We start from the raw sequence: 15,117 nt of genomic DNA on the forward strand, positions 1-15,117 counted from the left end.
CTGTTTCTTACCCTTACTTGAAACATGTCTACTCACCTTAGTGAAGTACAGGTGAGGAAGAGCTAATAAATTATGTGTTCCTTTGGTTTTTAAATTCCATATCCTTTTTATTTTTAACTTTTTATTGAAGCACAATGTATGTACAGAAATATGTACAGATCATGAATATACAGCTCAATGAATTTTACAAACTGAGTATACATGGATAATCATCTGGATCATCAGATCAAGAACAGAACATTAGCAACACCCCAGAAGAGCCCACTTCGGCTCTCTTGGTTATCTCTGCACCACCCTCCTCACTCCACCCCTCCCTACCCCATTCACTATCCTGATTTCTAACAGAATGAATTATTTTTGCCCGTTTTTATACCCTTTGATTTTAATTTAAAGGTTTTGGGAAGAGATTAACAAAAAGAGTCAGACAGTAGGAAAAGGAAAGAAAAGGTCTCTCCTACTACCTTTTCCAGCTTTTTATGTATTCTTTCAGAGGTAGTCTATACTTAAAGTGTATCTGTTCGTAGCTCCTCTCCTACCTTTTTAAAAAATTGAAGTGTAGTTGATTTATGATATCATACTAGTTTCAGGTTTCTCCTCTCCCACTCTTTAATTGTACATTTGTTCTACTCCAAGGATATGTCTTTTATGGGAAGGTACATGGTATTTTTGGGTATCAAAGTTTATCTTTTTAAAAGTCTTGCTAATATGAATGCTTCAACATTGTGAGGTTTGGAATTTATTTTAATCACAAAATAAAGTTTTAGAAAACTTGAAATTAGAAAGGAAATACTAACAGCTGTTTATCTTTATGCAGTCCATTACAATGATGAGGAAGAAAATTATTCATTTTACTGGCCCTGATCAGAGAAAACAGGCAAATGCTGCTTTCCTTGTTGGATGTTATATGGTGAGTATTTAACTACTTTTCTAATGTATTAGTGAAAATACGTACAACAGTGGTACTTTAAATTTGTGGTTGAAATTTTGAAATTACTTTTTCTCATCTTGATTTCTTTCCAGAAAGAACATGTTTTGCTTTATAAAAATTGACCAACTGGGAAAGGCTATGGAGCGGGCAAGGGGTATATGGAAGATCTCTGTACCTCTACTCGGTTTTGCTGTTCTGAACCTAAAACTGCTCCAAAAAAGTCTATTTTTTAAAAAATTGACCAACTAGTGTGAAAACCTTTTTATGTGTTACAGCACTTAAGGTTAGAAAATAATGCCCCAAATCTGTGTTTTTATTAACTCATGATCCATTTAGTAAAGTTGTAAAGGTGGAATCAGGACCAATAATTGATTTAAAAAAAAACAAAAACAAAAAACATCAAAAGTGTATCACATGAGGTAAGAGTGCTGTATAATTTGAATACAGGCAATGTTTTCCTAAATAAGGTGTGATTCTAAACACATCAAAACATGCCATAAGGACATGGCATGTCGGTACTGTAGGAAAATGGGTAACATACTGTGTAGATTACATACAACATTGAGTGGTTGGTCTTTTTGGGTCATTGGAAGTATGCTTTGGAATAGCCAGTATTTCATGAGTTATGAATTTCATTTATTTGTAAATATCGTGGAAAGTGGTTATGTAGAGGCAGATTTTATCTAGTGCCTGCATTCATCTTCAGGAGTACCTAAGTAACAGGTTTTCCTGAATAAGCTAAGAGGTCCTCCAGAGTGTAAGAGGTCCTCCAGAGTGGTGTTCCTCATGTTTTTGGTGGTGTGGAAGCTAGCTGTTCTACTCAGTGGAGAAGAATATCGAGTAGTTATTCCAGATAAAAAAGGATTGGTGTTGGAGTTCTTGAGGTAAGTTCTTTCTTCTCCCAGGTTGCTACTTGGTTCTGTCATGCTTTCTTTTAAAATTTTCTGACATGTAGTTTGAACGTCTGGAATTTACAATGATTAGACCAAAATTTGGTGGTACTAGTTGAAATTGTACCTCAAAATTGGGTAGTTTCCTTTTCTACGTTTAAGGTATATCATAAACAATGACTAAGGCCTTTTTGGGTTTTGTTTTTATACTTGTGCTCACAAAAGTAACTGAGAGAAATGTTTCTGAGATAACTAAGTTTTATTATCATCTCTGTATGAAACACAGGTGGTAGATTATGTCTCTTAAAAATTAATTTTTCTTAAGCTTACCCAGATAAGGACTTTTGTTTGTTTTTTGGCTTTTGTCATCTCTCCTGATGTTTACTGTACTTAACAGCAAAAATCCTGAGGGGGAGGATGGGTGGAAAGAGCCTCTGCAGGATCCCAAGAAAAAGAATGGAGAAGGTAGCTGTTTTAACTGGGGTAATTGATCCCATTACTTGGCCAGTCACTGGGGAGAGGAATGCCATGGATTAGAGTAAATTGTGACGGCTTTACAGGAAAAGGGACACAGCCAGAATTCTTGGTGTTCATAAAGTATTAAAGGGAACCATGGAGAAAAGGCCCTGGTGTAACAGTAAAAGCCACTACACTGCCCAGGAGAAAATCTGGATGGCTGAAGCAGTTCCACCTAAGAGAACGTTCTCCTGAGCAGAGCACACAGAGCTTGCCTGGGCTGCACTGGAGTCAGTCATTTGTCTTTCTTTGTTAGATGAGATGTCCCTAAAACGGTGGGGTCTTGAGTAGCCAGATATGGTAAGTTCAGTGTGAAAGAAGCCCTTAGAGGGTAGCTGTGGGCTTCATGCAAACCAAGCATTGTCTTAGAAACAAAACACTTACTTGATAATTTTATAGATAAGAAATCTCTCTTTTTAGATCTTGTTGCTGTTGTTTTTTCCATAGCTAGTGAAAAAGCAGTAACCCCTTGGCATACTGATTGAAAATGTGTTAGCATGCTTGTTCCTAGTTTGGTGTTTGACTTTGTTTTGACTTTGTTTATGGTTGTATTTTGGCATGCAGAAGTTTATTTTTCTACAGTTAATATGTTTTAGATTTAGAAATCCTTCCAGGATTTTATACTCCCAGGTTAGCACTGATTTGATTGGTTAGGAAAGTGCCAGGTAAGCAATTTGGACTCAAGGAATGAACTTGAGTTCATTCCTCTGTTCAGTTAGAAGCCAGCTTGGCAGGAGGTTTACAGCTCTTGGCTGTAGTAAATGTCTTTGCACCATGACTGACTGGCTTAAGTAGGAGCTTGGAGCTGTAATGATGCTAGGTGGGGAAACAGAAGAAAAACTTCTAAGAAGAGATTTATTAATAGTAGGAAAGGAGTGTCAAGACTTGATATGGATACCCCAAAAGATTAAACATCAAAGTAAGTAAGTAGTGTAGGTTTAATCTGGTTGAAGTCTATTGGATCCTCTGATTAAAGATTTGTAGAGATGAGTGAGAATTCCCTAAAAATTGATCTTCAGACCTGATGACCTTTTCTGGAGTTGTTTGAGGAATTTTGGAGATAATAAGTCTTTTTAATGACTGACTTAGAGGATGGTGTAGTAATATTAAAACAAAAACAAAAAGTCTGGAGGAAGTACAGACAGGAAGGAAGTATTCCAAATGGACTGATTGTATTTAAAAGGACTGACTCTGTCCTTTTAAACGCTGGGCCTCTGAAAGGAATCATTCTCCCTTCTTTCTTGTGTACTCAAAAGGACCTAATAGGGGATGTGGAGAGAGTGAGAGAATAAAGTGTTAGTAATTCTATTTATTTTTTTACCTTAAAAACAGAAGAGGTTAGGCTTTATAAATACTTAAAATACTCAAATACTTAAAATAGGATTGACATGCCCATACTTTTCAAATACATTGTATTTCTAAATATTACAGTTTATGTGGCCTGGCAAATGGATTTGCTAACTATCTGAAATGGTAGATTCTTGGGTAACAAATTAGGGTGCAACTAAAAATCTTTTTGTACCACTCACCATAAAAGAGTTGAGGAACATAAAAGATAACTGGATTTTTTTGGGTTTTTTTAACAAAAAGGTAAGTGAACCGTATCATTTTACAAAATAATAAGTTTGCTACCCTGTTGTGATAAGTCAGTGGCTGTTTCCTAGCCAGATTTTGGGGTGGTGGTACTTAACCTGTCATTTCAAGTAAAGGTGAAATTCTAAGTGGCAAAGTAAGTGCTTTTCAAAACAAATTCGCAATTGAGAGTGTATTTCTAAAATAAAAGTTTGAAACTTTGTCATTTTGTTATAAAAAAAATGTCATGTGCAAAACCCATATTTGGACCCTTGAGAAATTTAGAAAAACTTCCTTTAAAAAATACTTTTATATTTATTTATAGAAGCAGGATGTGTTCACCAGTATAGTTTTATCACCTGATTTTTTTAGTTAGTGATCTGTTCTTTCATTTTAGTACATGTTTTATCATCTTTATACCTAGATTGTATTTGTTTTTCTCAATTGATCCAAAGTGTCCAAACCAGTATCTAATCCAGGACCACACATTGCATGTGGTGGTTGTGTCCTTAATCTCTCTCACACATGGTCCTTTTTTGCTAACACTGATTTTTATAAAGAGGCCAGACCTATTTTCTTGTAGAAAGTTCCACCTTTTGAATTTCTCTGGTTTCTTCTTTGTGGTATTTTTTAACTTGTTTCTCCATTCTTTGTATTTCTTGTGAACTGGAAGTTTTACCTATAGGCTTGTGCATTAGTAGTATATGTTGTATCCCATAAGAAGACATGTAATACCTAAATTGCCATTAGTGGTGCTAAAAATGGCACCACTGGATTAGGTGCCAGCCATCAAATCCCTTCAATATATTGTTTTCTCCTTATGATTTAAGCATTCTGTGTGGTGTTATTTTGGAACTGTTTGTATATTCAGTTCCCCATCAACCATGCATGTTGGTGTTTTAAACAATTGATCATACTTGCCTGAATCAATAATTTTATTAGGGTTTCAGTTTAACATTTTTCTAATTATTTCATTCCTCCTTCACTTATTAGCTGGCTTACTTTTATGGAAATTGAGCTTTCCCTCATTCAGTTGGGGCTCTTTGGTTACCCTGAAACCAATTTTCCTACCGAGAAGGCAGAGAGAGTGGCCGTTTCCCTTTAATCACCAGTTTTTGAGGTATGACATGAATAGCCACAAAACAAAATTTTAAAACCTTATTTAAAGTCATTTAAATAATGTTTCATTGGGTTTTGAACTCATTTGCTAAACATTTAAAAAATGTGCAGCACTTTCCCAACACCTGATTAGCATTTGGGAAGTTGGAAATTTACTAACCAAATGCACATCATTGCTGAATGGGATTAAAAAAGTAAGTGTAATCATTCCTGCATTTGCATTTACATATCATGGTAATGTATCTTTTTTAGTTACAGCAGCCATTAAAATCAAGAATTGAAATAGCTGGACTTACAACTAGACTTTTATTTATTTTTATAAATTTATTTATTTTATTTTTGGCTGCTTTGGGTCTTCGTTGCTGTGCATGGGCTTTCTCTAGTTGCAGCTAGTGGGGGCTACTCTTCGTTGCTGTGCGTGGGCTTCTCATTGCGGTGGCTTCTCTTGCAGAGCACGGGCTCTAGGCACGCAGGCTTCAGTAGCTGTGGCTCACAGGCTCCAGAGCACAGGCTCAGTAGTTGTGGTGCACGGGCTTAGTTGCTCCGCGGCATGTGGCATCTTCCTGGACCAGAGATTGAACCCGTGTCCCCTGCATTGGCAGGTGGATTCTTAACCACTGCGCCACCAGGGAAGCCCACAACTAGACTTTTAAATCAAGATTTAAAAAAATTGAAGCGCATCGATCACATTAACTGTTAAATTTATTAATGTTTTAGTGAACAGAATTTTTAAAACACAATTACAGTATATAATAATTCATTTTAGAAATGTCACTTTTTAATTTTTTATGTGTATACTTTATAATGATGGTCTTGTGTTATTACACTAGTAGGTGCAAACATTAATATCTAGTTGCGAACAGTTATTTGGAAGAGGCCATTGTATAGGGGATGAAGTTTAGGGATTTAGGTTCAGATTGAGCTAGCTTTTAATTTGTTTGGTAGACTATCTGGCACAAATTAAGCATTTACTAAACGTCATTCTCTTTCTCTTTTTTTGGTTCTGTCTACCATTATTACACCTTAAATCTGCTTTTTATATTAAAAAACAAGAAAGTTACCATTGTATCTTACTGATTATCAACTTTGGTTACATCTTACTGCCCCAGCATTTATATTTTCCTATAGATACATAGTACTTAGCTCTTCTATAGGTTAAATGTACTTTTGAGGGCTTGCCTGGGGAATTAACCATTGTTTCTAACATTTTTCTGTGGTTAAAGCATCCTGAGTGTAAAATAAATGACACAAGCAAACTGTTGGTACACAATTTGCAAATTTGCCCTCCTATAATGTTCAATAGATTACTTTGGTAGAGCTAATTGTGGTAACATATAGATTCCCTGTTCAAAATGTATCACTATATTATATTTTTATTTTAAGCAATTTTTATAGCCTTCAGAATGGTTTACCTTGTAAACACTTATACTAAAAACTGTGATACTAATTAAATTCTAGGAATATATTAATTCAGCAATCTGAGTAGAATCCTAAATTGCATTGAATTTGAGATTGCTTCAACAGTTGTAATAAGAGCTCAGGGGCTTAATTTGTTACTTAATGCTGATCTTTTGAACCTGTTGTCCATTTTTCTTAATGATTTAATTATTTTGGACTCAGAGTACTCAATGCTGGGTTAAGGTAGCTGCAGGGTGAAGGCATTAGACAAGAACTTAAGACAAGGAATGCTGAGGGGAAAGGATCTGGAAGCAGTGGGTGGGAATCCAGTTCAGCAAATAGCAGTCTAGACAGGGCAACAGAGACGGGAAGACAGAACCCGGTGGGATGGCCAAGGTCTTTGTAAACACCCACCCCTGGGCAAACACCCTCCTGGGTATCTGTGAAAGGCAGGGCAAACAGCAATCAGACACCAGGCAGTGTGAGGTGCACCAGAGCCACAGAAAGGGGCCAGCATGGGCCCCTGCCATAGGACAAAGCCCTGTGGTGGAGGCAGCTGGCTGTTGTCACCATCATTCATCAGAACTTTACTTCCCTTTTCACCTTACTGAGCCTATCTGATATTTCAGCTGCCTGTGAGACTTGCTAGGGGCTAGCAAGTCTTGGGAAAGAGTAAAGAGAAATGGCCCCTCTGACCATTTATGATCTTTGATTGCAGATCTGTTAAGTTCTGTGTAATTTTGGATTCCATTCTTGTTTTAGTACTTCTTTTACATAGTATCGTTTCTTATCTGTAAATAAGGCTTGAGCAGTAGGCCCTCTTCCATCAATAACAAGCAGTGTGATCTTGGGTGAGCAGTTAACACCAGAGGTTAGAAAGTAGTAGCATGCCAGCTTTATATAACTCAGAGTATTTATAATTAGTAGTTTGTTTTTGCCAATGTTTACAAATTTGGTGCCTTTATTTTAAAAATTCAAGATTTTTGCTTTGTCTTAAAAAAGTCCCTGCCACTCACATAGACTATATCCATGTGTGCTTATACCCAAGGCCAATTCCCTCACATTTATTAGTCTGGCCTTGGTAAAGATGTGTTTGCTACTCTAGAGTTCCAGTTTCCTTTTATCTAAATTGAGCATCATTATACCAGCATACTATATATACAAATAAAAGTAATTTGAGAAGTTAAAACTATTGAAATATAAGGCCATCTGAATTTTTTAGAGAGATTTATGCTTTTTTTTTTCTTACTGGTATTTGTGCAGGAGCTGTGAGAGTGATTTTATCTTATTTACTTACTTTATCACATAAAATTGCTTATTATATATAATCTTTTCCCTGTTCACCTTTTTTATTCAGCAGTTGAATCTTTAAGCCTGTTTCCAACTTGCATTGATTCATGAAAATTCTATGTTAATCTGGATTGAGTGATTTTTTTAAAAAAAGATCAACCAAGTTCTTGGCATTGGAATGACTGTGTCATCTGGCTGATGTGAAAATAATTAAATATGGGAAACGTTGCGACACTTCTTCATGAAGAATAATTGAAAATAGTTTACTGGTTTATTGGGTTGGAATTTAAATATCCTTTGTTATACTTAACTCTGAGATATGATGACTTGTGTAATTTTTTTTTTTAACATCTTTATTGGAGTATAATTGCTTTACAATGTTGTGTTACTTTCTGCTGTATAACAAAGTGAATCAGCTATATGTATACATATATCCCCATATCTCCTCCCTCCCACCCTCCCATCCCACCCCTCTAGGTGGTAACAAAGCACTGAACTGCTCTTCCTGTGCCATGCAGCTGCTTCCCACTAGCTATCTATTTTACATTTGGTAGTGTATGTATGTCAGTGCCACTCTCTCACTTCGTCCCAGCTTACCCTTCCCCCTCCCCATGTCCTCAAGTCCATTCTCTACATCTGCTTCTTTATTCCTTTCCTGCCCCTAGGTTGATCAGAACTTTTTTTTTTTTAAGATTCCATATATATGTGTTAGCATACGGTATTTATTTTTCTCTTTCTGACTTACTTCACTCTGTATGACAGACTCTAGGTCCATCCACCTCACTACAAATAATTCAATTTCATTTCTTTTTATGTCTGAGTAATATTCCATTGTATATATGTGCCACATCTTCTTTAGCCATTCATCTGTCGATGACACTTAGGTTGCTTCCATTGTCCTGGCTATTTTAAATAGAGCTGCAATGAGCATTGTGGTACATGACTCTATCTGAATTATGGTTTTCTCAGGGTTTATGCCCAGTAGTGGGATGGCTGGGTCGTATGGTAGTTCTATTTTTAGTATTTTAAGGAACCTCCATACTGTTCTCCATAGTGGCTGTATCAATTTACATTCCCACCAACAGTGCAAGAGGGTTCCCTTTTCTCCACACCCTCTCCAGCATTTATTGTTTGTAGATTTTTTGATGATGGCCATTCTGACCCGTGTGAGGTGATACCGCATTGTAGTTTTAATTTGCATTTCTCTAATGATTAGTGATGTTGAACATCTTAATAGATGTGTCTCTTGGCCATCCATACGTCTTCTTTGGAGAAATGTCTATTTAGGTCTTCCGGCCACTTTTTAATTGGGTTGTACGTTTTTTTGATATTGAGCTTCCTGAGCTGTTTATATACTTTGGAGATTAATCCTTTGTCAGTTGCTTTGTTTGCAAATATTTTCTCCCATTCTGAGGGCCATCTTTTTGTCTTGTTTATGGTTTCCTTAGCTATGCAAAGGTTTTAAGTTTCATTAGGTCCCATTTGTTTATTTTTGTTTTTATTTCCATTTCTCTAGGAGGTGCATCAAAAAGTATCTTGCTGTGATTTATGTCATAGAGTGTTCTGCCTATGTTTTCCTCTAAGAGTTTTATAGTGTTTGGCCTTATTACATTTAGGTCTTTAATCCATTTTGAGTTTATTTTTGTGTATGGTGTCAGGGAGTGTTCTAATTTCAGTCTCTTACATGTAGCTGTCCAGTTTTCCCAGCACCACTTATTGGAGAGGCTCTCTTTTCTCCATTGTATAGTCTTGCCTCCTTTATCAAAGATAAGATGACCATATGTGCGTGGGTTTATCTCTGGGCTTTCTATCCTGTTCCATTAATCTATATTTCTGTTTTTGTATCAGTACCATACTGTCTTGATGACTGTAGCTTTGTAGTATAGTCTGAAGTCAGGGAGCCTGATTCCTCCAGCTCCGTTTTTCTTTCTCAAGATTGCTTTGGCTATTCAGGGTCTTTTGTGTTTCCATGCAAATTGTGAAATTTTTTGTTCTAGTTCTGTGAAAAATGCCATTGGTAGTTTGGCAGGGATTGCACTGAATCTGTAGATTGCTTTGGGTAGTACAGTCATTTTCACAATATTGATTCTTCCACCCCAAGAACATGGTATATCTCTCCATCTGTTTCAATCATATTAAATTTCTTTCATCAATGTCTTATAATTTTCTGCATACAGGTCTTTTGTCTCCTTAGGTAGGTTTATTCCTAGATATTTTATTCTTTTTGTTGCAGTGGTAAATGGGAGTGTTTCCTTAATTTCTCTTTCAGATTTTGCATCATTAATGTATAGGAATGCAAGAGATTTCTGTGCATTAATTTTGTATCCTGCTACTTTACCAAATTCATTGAATAGCTCTAGTAGTTTCCTGGTAGCATCTTTTGGATTCTCTGTGTATAGTATCATGTCATCTGCAAACAGTGACAGTTTTACTTCTTCTTTTCCGATTTGGATTCCTTTGATTTCTTTTTCTTCTCTGATTGCTGTGGCTAAAACTTCCAAAACTATGTTGAATTATAGTGGTGACAGTGGGCATCCGTGTCTTGTTCCTGATATTAGGGGTAATGGTTTCAGTTTTTCACCATTGAGAAAAATGTTGGCAGTGGGTTTGTCATATATGGCCTTTATTATGTTGAGGTAAGTTACCTCTGTGTCTACTTTCTGGTGGGTTTTTATCATAAATGGGTGTTGAATTTTGTCGAAAGCTTTTTCTGCATCTACTGAGATTATCGTATGGTTTTTATCCTTCAGTATGTTAATATGGTGTGTCACATTGATTGATTTGCATATATTGAAGAATCCTTGCATTCCTGGGATAAACCCAAATTGATCGTTGTGTATGATCCTTCTAATGTGCTGTTGGATTCTGTTTGCTAGTATTTTGTTGAGGATTTTTTCATCTGTGTTCATCAGTGATATTGGCCTGTAGTTTTCTTTTTTTGTGACATCTTTGTCTGGTTTTGGTATCAGGGTGATGGTGGCCTTGTAGAATGAGTTTGGGAGTATCCTCCCTCTGCAATATTTTGGAAGCGTTTGAGAAGGATAGGTGTTAGCTCTTCTCTAAATGTTTGATAGAATTCACCTGTGAAGCCATCTGGTCCTGGGCTTTGTTTGTTGGAAGATTTTTAATCACAGTTTCAATTGCAGTGCTTGTGATTGGTCTGTTCATATTTTCTATTTCTTCCTGGTTCAGTCTCACAAGGTTGTGCTTTTCTAAAGGTTGTGCTTTTCCAAGAATTTGTCCATTTTATTGGCATATGGTTGCTTGTAGGAGTCTCTCATGATCCTTTGTATTTCTGCAGTGTCAGTTGTTACTTCTCCCTTTTCACTTCCAATTCTGTTGATTTGAGTCTTCTCCCTTTTCTCTTGATGAGTCTGGCTACTGGTTTATCAATTTTGTTTACCTTCTCAAAGAACCAGCTTTTAGTTTTATTGATCTTTGCTGTTGTTTCCTTCATTTTTTTCCCATTTATTTCTGATCTGATTTTTATGATTTCTTTCCTTTTGCTAAGTTTGGGGGGTTTTTTTGTTCTTCTTTCTCTAGTTGCTTTACGTGTAAGATTAGGTTGTTTATTTGAGATGTTTCTTGTCTTTTCAGGTAGGATTGTATCGCTATAAACTTCCCTCTTAGAACTGCTTTTGCTGCATCCCATAGGTTTTGGGTTGTCATGTTTTCATTGTCATTTGTTTCTAGGTATTTTTTGATTTCCTCTTTGATTTCTTCAGTGATCTCTTGGTTATTTAGTAGCGTATTGTCTAGCCTCCATATGTTTGTATTTTTTACAGTTTTTCTCCTGTACTTGATATCTAGTCTCATAGTGTTGTGGTCGGAAAAGATACTTGATACGATTTCAATTTTCTTAAATTTACCAAGGCTTGATTTGTGACCCAAGGTATGATCTATCCTGGAGAATGTTCCATGAGCACTTGAGAAGAAAGTGTATTCTGTTGTTTTTGGATGGAATGTCCTATAAATATCAATTAAGTCCATCTTGTCTAATGTGTCATTTAAAGCTTGTGTTTCCTTATTTACTTTCATTTTGGATGATCTGTCCATTGGTGAACGTGGGGTGTTAAAGTCCCCTACTATGATTGTGCTACTGTCGATTTCCCCTTTTATGGCTGTTAGCCTTTGCCTTATGTATTGAGGTGCTCCTATGTTGGGTGCATAAATATTTATAATTGTTATATCTTCTTCTTGGATTGATCCCTTGATCATCATGTAGTGTCCTTCTTTGTCTCTTGTAATAGCCTTTATTTTAAAGTCTATTTTGTGTGCTATGAGAATTGCTACTCCAGCTTTCTTTTGATTTCCATTTGCATGGAGTATCTTTTTCCATCCCCTCACTTTCAGTCTGTATGCATCCCTAGGTCTGAAGTACATCTCTTGTAGACAGCCTATACACGGGTCTTGTTTTTGTATCCATTCAGCCAGTCTATGTCTTTTGGTTGGAGCATTTAATCCATTTACATTTAAGGTAATTATCGATATGTATGTTCCTATTCCCATTTTCTTAATTGTTTTGGCTTTGTTATTGTAGGTCTTTTCCTTGTCTTGTGTTTCCTGCCTAGAGAAGTTCCTTTAGCATTTGTTGTAAAGCTGGTTTGGTGGTGCTGAATTCTCTTAGCTTTTGCTTGTCTGTAAAGCTTTTGATTTCTCCATCAAATCTAAATGAGATCCTTGCCGGGTAGAGTAATCTTGGTTGTAGGTTCTTCCCTTTCATCACTTTAAGTATATCATGCCACTCCCTTCTGGTTTGCAGAGTTTCTGCTGAAAGATCAGCTGTTAACCTTATGGGGATTCCCTTGTATGTTATTTGTTGCTTTTCCCTTGCTGCTTTTAATATTTTTTCTTTGTATTTAATTTTTGATAGTTTGTTTAATATGTGTCTTGGCATGTTTCTCCTTGGATTTATCCTGTACGGGACTCTCTGCACCTCCTGGACTTGATTGACTATTTCGTTTGCCATGTTATGGACGTTTTCAACTCTTATCTCTTCAAATATTTTCTCAGACCCTTTCTTTTTCTCTCCTTCCTCTGGGACCCCTGTAATTCGAATGTTGGTGCATTTAATGTTGTCCCACAGGTCTCTGAGACTGTCCTCAATTCTTTTCTTTCTTTTTTTTCTTTTTTCTGCTCTGCGGTAGTTATTTCCACTATTTTATCTTCCAGGTCACTTATCCATTCTTTTGCCTCAGTTATTCTGCTATTGATTCCTTCTAGAGAATTTTTAATGTCATTTACTGTGTTGTTCATCATTGTTTGTTTGCTCTTTAGTTCTTCTATGTCCTTGTTAAACGTTTCTTGTATTTTCTCCATTCTATTTCCAAGATTTTGGATCATCTTTACTATTATTACTCTGAATTCTTCTTCAGGTAGACTGCCTATTTCCTCTTCATTTGTTTGGTCTGGTGGGTTTTTACGTTGCTCCTTCATCTGCTGCATATTTCTGTGTGTTCTCATTTTGCTTAACATACTGTGTTTGGGGTCTCCTTTTTTCAGGCTGCAGGTTCGTAGTTCCTGTTGTTTTTGGTGTCTGCCCCCAGTGGGTGAGGTTGGTCCAATGGGTTTTGTAGACTTCCTGGTGGAGGGGAGTGGTGTCTGTGTTTTGGTGGGTGGGGCTGGATCTTGTCTTTCTGGTGGGCAGGGCTGTGTCCAGTGGTGTGTTTTGGGGTATCTGTGAACTTAGTATGATTTTAGGCAGCCTCCCTGCTAATGGATGGGGTTGTGTTCCTGTTTTGCTAGTTATTTGGCATGGGGCGTTCAGCACTGGAGCTTGCTGGCCATTGGGTGGAGCTGGGTCTTAGCGTTGAGATGGAGTTCTCTGGGAGAGCTCTTGCTGATTGATACTATTTGGGGCTGGGAAGTCTCTGGTGGTCCAGTATCCTGAATTTGGCTCTCCCACCTCAGAGGCTCAAGCCTGACACATAGGCCAGAGCACCAAGACCCTGTTAGCCATACATCTCAGAAGAAAAGGGAGAAAAAAAGAAAGAAAAAAATAATTGAAAAATAAAGAAATAAAATTATGAAAATAAAAAAATTAAAAAATTAAAAATAAAAAAGTAATTAAAAAAAAAGAGAACATCCACACCAATAAGCAATCCACCAATGATAACAAGTGCTAAAATCTGTACTAAGATATACATAAAAATTAGAAACAAGTCAGTCGCAGACAGCAAACCCCAAGTCTACAGTTGCACCCAAAGTCCACCGCCTCAATTTTGGGATGATTCATTGTCTGTTCAGGTATTCCACAGATGCAGGGTTCCTCAAGTTGATTGTGGGGATTTAATCCACTGCTCCTGAGGCTGCATGGAGAAATTTCCCTTTCTCTTCTTTGTTTGCACAGCTCCTGGGGTTCAGCTTCGGTTTTGGCCCCACCTCTGCTTGTAGGTTGCCCTAAGGCTTCTGTTCCCGCCCAGACAGGGTGGGATTAAAGCAGCAGCTGATTAGGGAGCTCTGGCTCACTCATGCCGGGGGAGGGAGGGGTATGGTAGTTATAATTGGAATGCAGGGCGAGCCTGTGGCGGCAGAGGCCAGCGTGATGTTGCAACAGCCTGAGGCGTGCCGGTGTGTTCTCCTGGGGAAGTTGTCCCTGGATCACAGGACCCTGGCAGTGGTGGGCTGCACAGGCTCTGGGTCGGGGTGGGATGGGGGGGCATGTGGATAGTGACCCATGCTTGCACACAGGATTCTTGGTGGCTACAGCAGCATCGTTAGCATTTCATGCCCGTCTCTGGGGTCCGAGCTGATATTTGCGGCTCCTGCCCATCTCTGCAGCTCGTTTAGGCAGTGCTCTGCCTACTGTGGGCAGAGAGGGAAGGAATCCCCTCTCCTTGCGCACCCTGAAGCAATGTTCTCTTGCCTCTTAGGCAGTTCCACACTTTTTCCTGGACTCCCTCCCAGATAGCTGTGGCGCACTAGCCCCCTTCAGGCTGTGTTCATGCAGCCAACCCCAGTCCTCTCCCTGGGGTCTGACCTCCGAACCCCGAGCCTCAGCTCCCAGCCCCCACCCGCCCTGGCAGGTGAGACAAGCTTCAGGCTGGTGAGTGCTGGTCGGCACCAGTCCTCTGTGTGAGAATCTCTCTACTTTGCCCTCTGCACCCCTGTTGCTGTGCTGTCCTTTTTGGCTCCGAAGCTTCCACCCAGCCCATCCCCGTCTCCACCAGTGAAGCGGCTTCCTAGTGTGTGGAAACTTTTCCTCCTTCACAGCTCCCTCCCAGAGGTGCAGGTCCCATCCCTATTCTTTTGTCTCTGTTTTTTCTTTTTTCTTTTGCCCTATCCAGGTACGTGGGGAGTTTCTTGCCTTTTGAGAAATCTGAGGTCTTCTGCCAGCATTCAGTAGGTGTTCTGTAGGAGTTGTTTCATATGTAGATGTATTTTTGATGTATTTGTGGGGAGGAA

The 15,117-nt window shown here is 38.1% G+C and overlaps 1 protein-coding gene across 10 annotated transcripts in view; it reads left to right on the plus strand.

The window, feature by feature from the left end:
* The window catches only part of CDC14B (cell division cycle 14B), a 105,439-nt gene that overhangs the window by 50,566 nt on the left and 39,756 nt on the right, over nucleotides 1–15,117 (plus strand). For all 10 annotated transcript variants that reach the window (XM_082401198.1, XM_082401202.1, XM_082401203.1 and 7 more), the window contains exon 4: nucleotides 815–907. In XM_082401198.1, coding sequence (XP_082257324.1) covers nucleotides 815–907 — 93 coding nt within the window. The remainder of the gene's footprint in view (nucleotides 1–814; nucleotides 908–15,117) is intronic.

The sequence above is a fragment of the Balaenoptera borealis genome, assembly GCF_965194805.1.
Source record: "Balaenoptera borealis genome assembly, chromosome: 8".
Classification (NCBI taxonomy): Eukaryota; Metazoa; Chordata; class Mammalia; order Artiodactyla; family Balaenopteridae; genus Balaenoptera; species Balaenoptera borealis.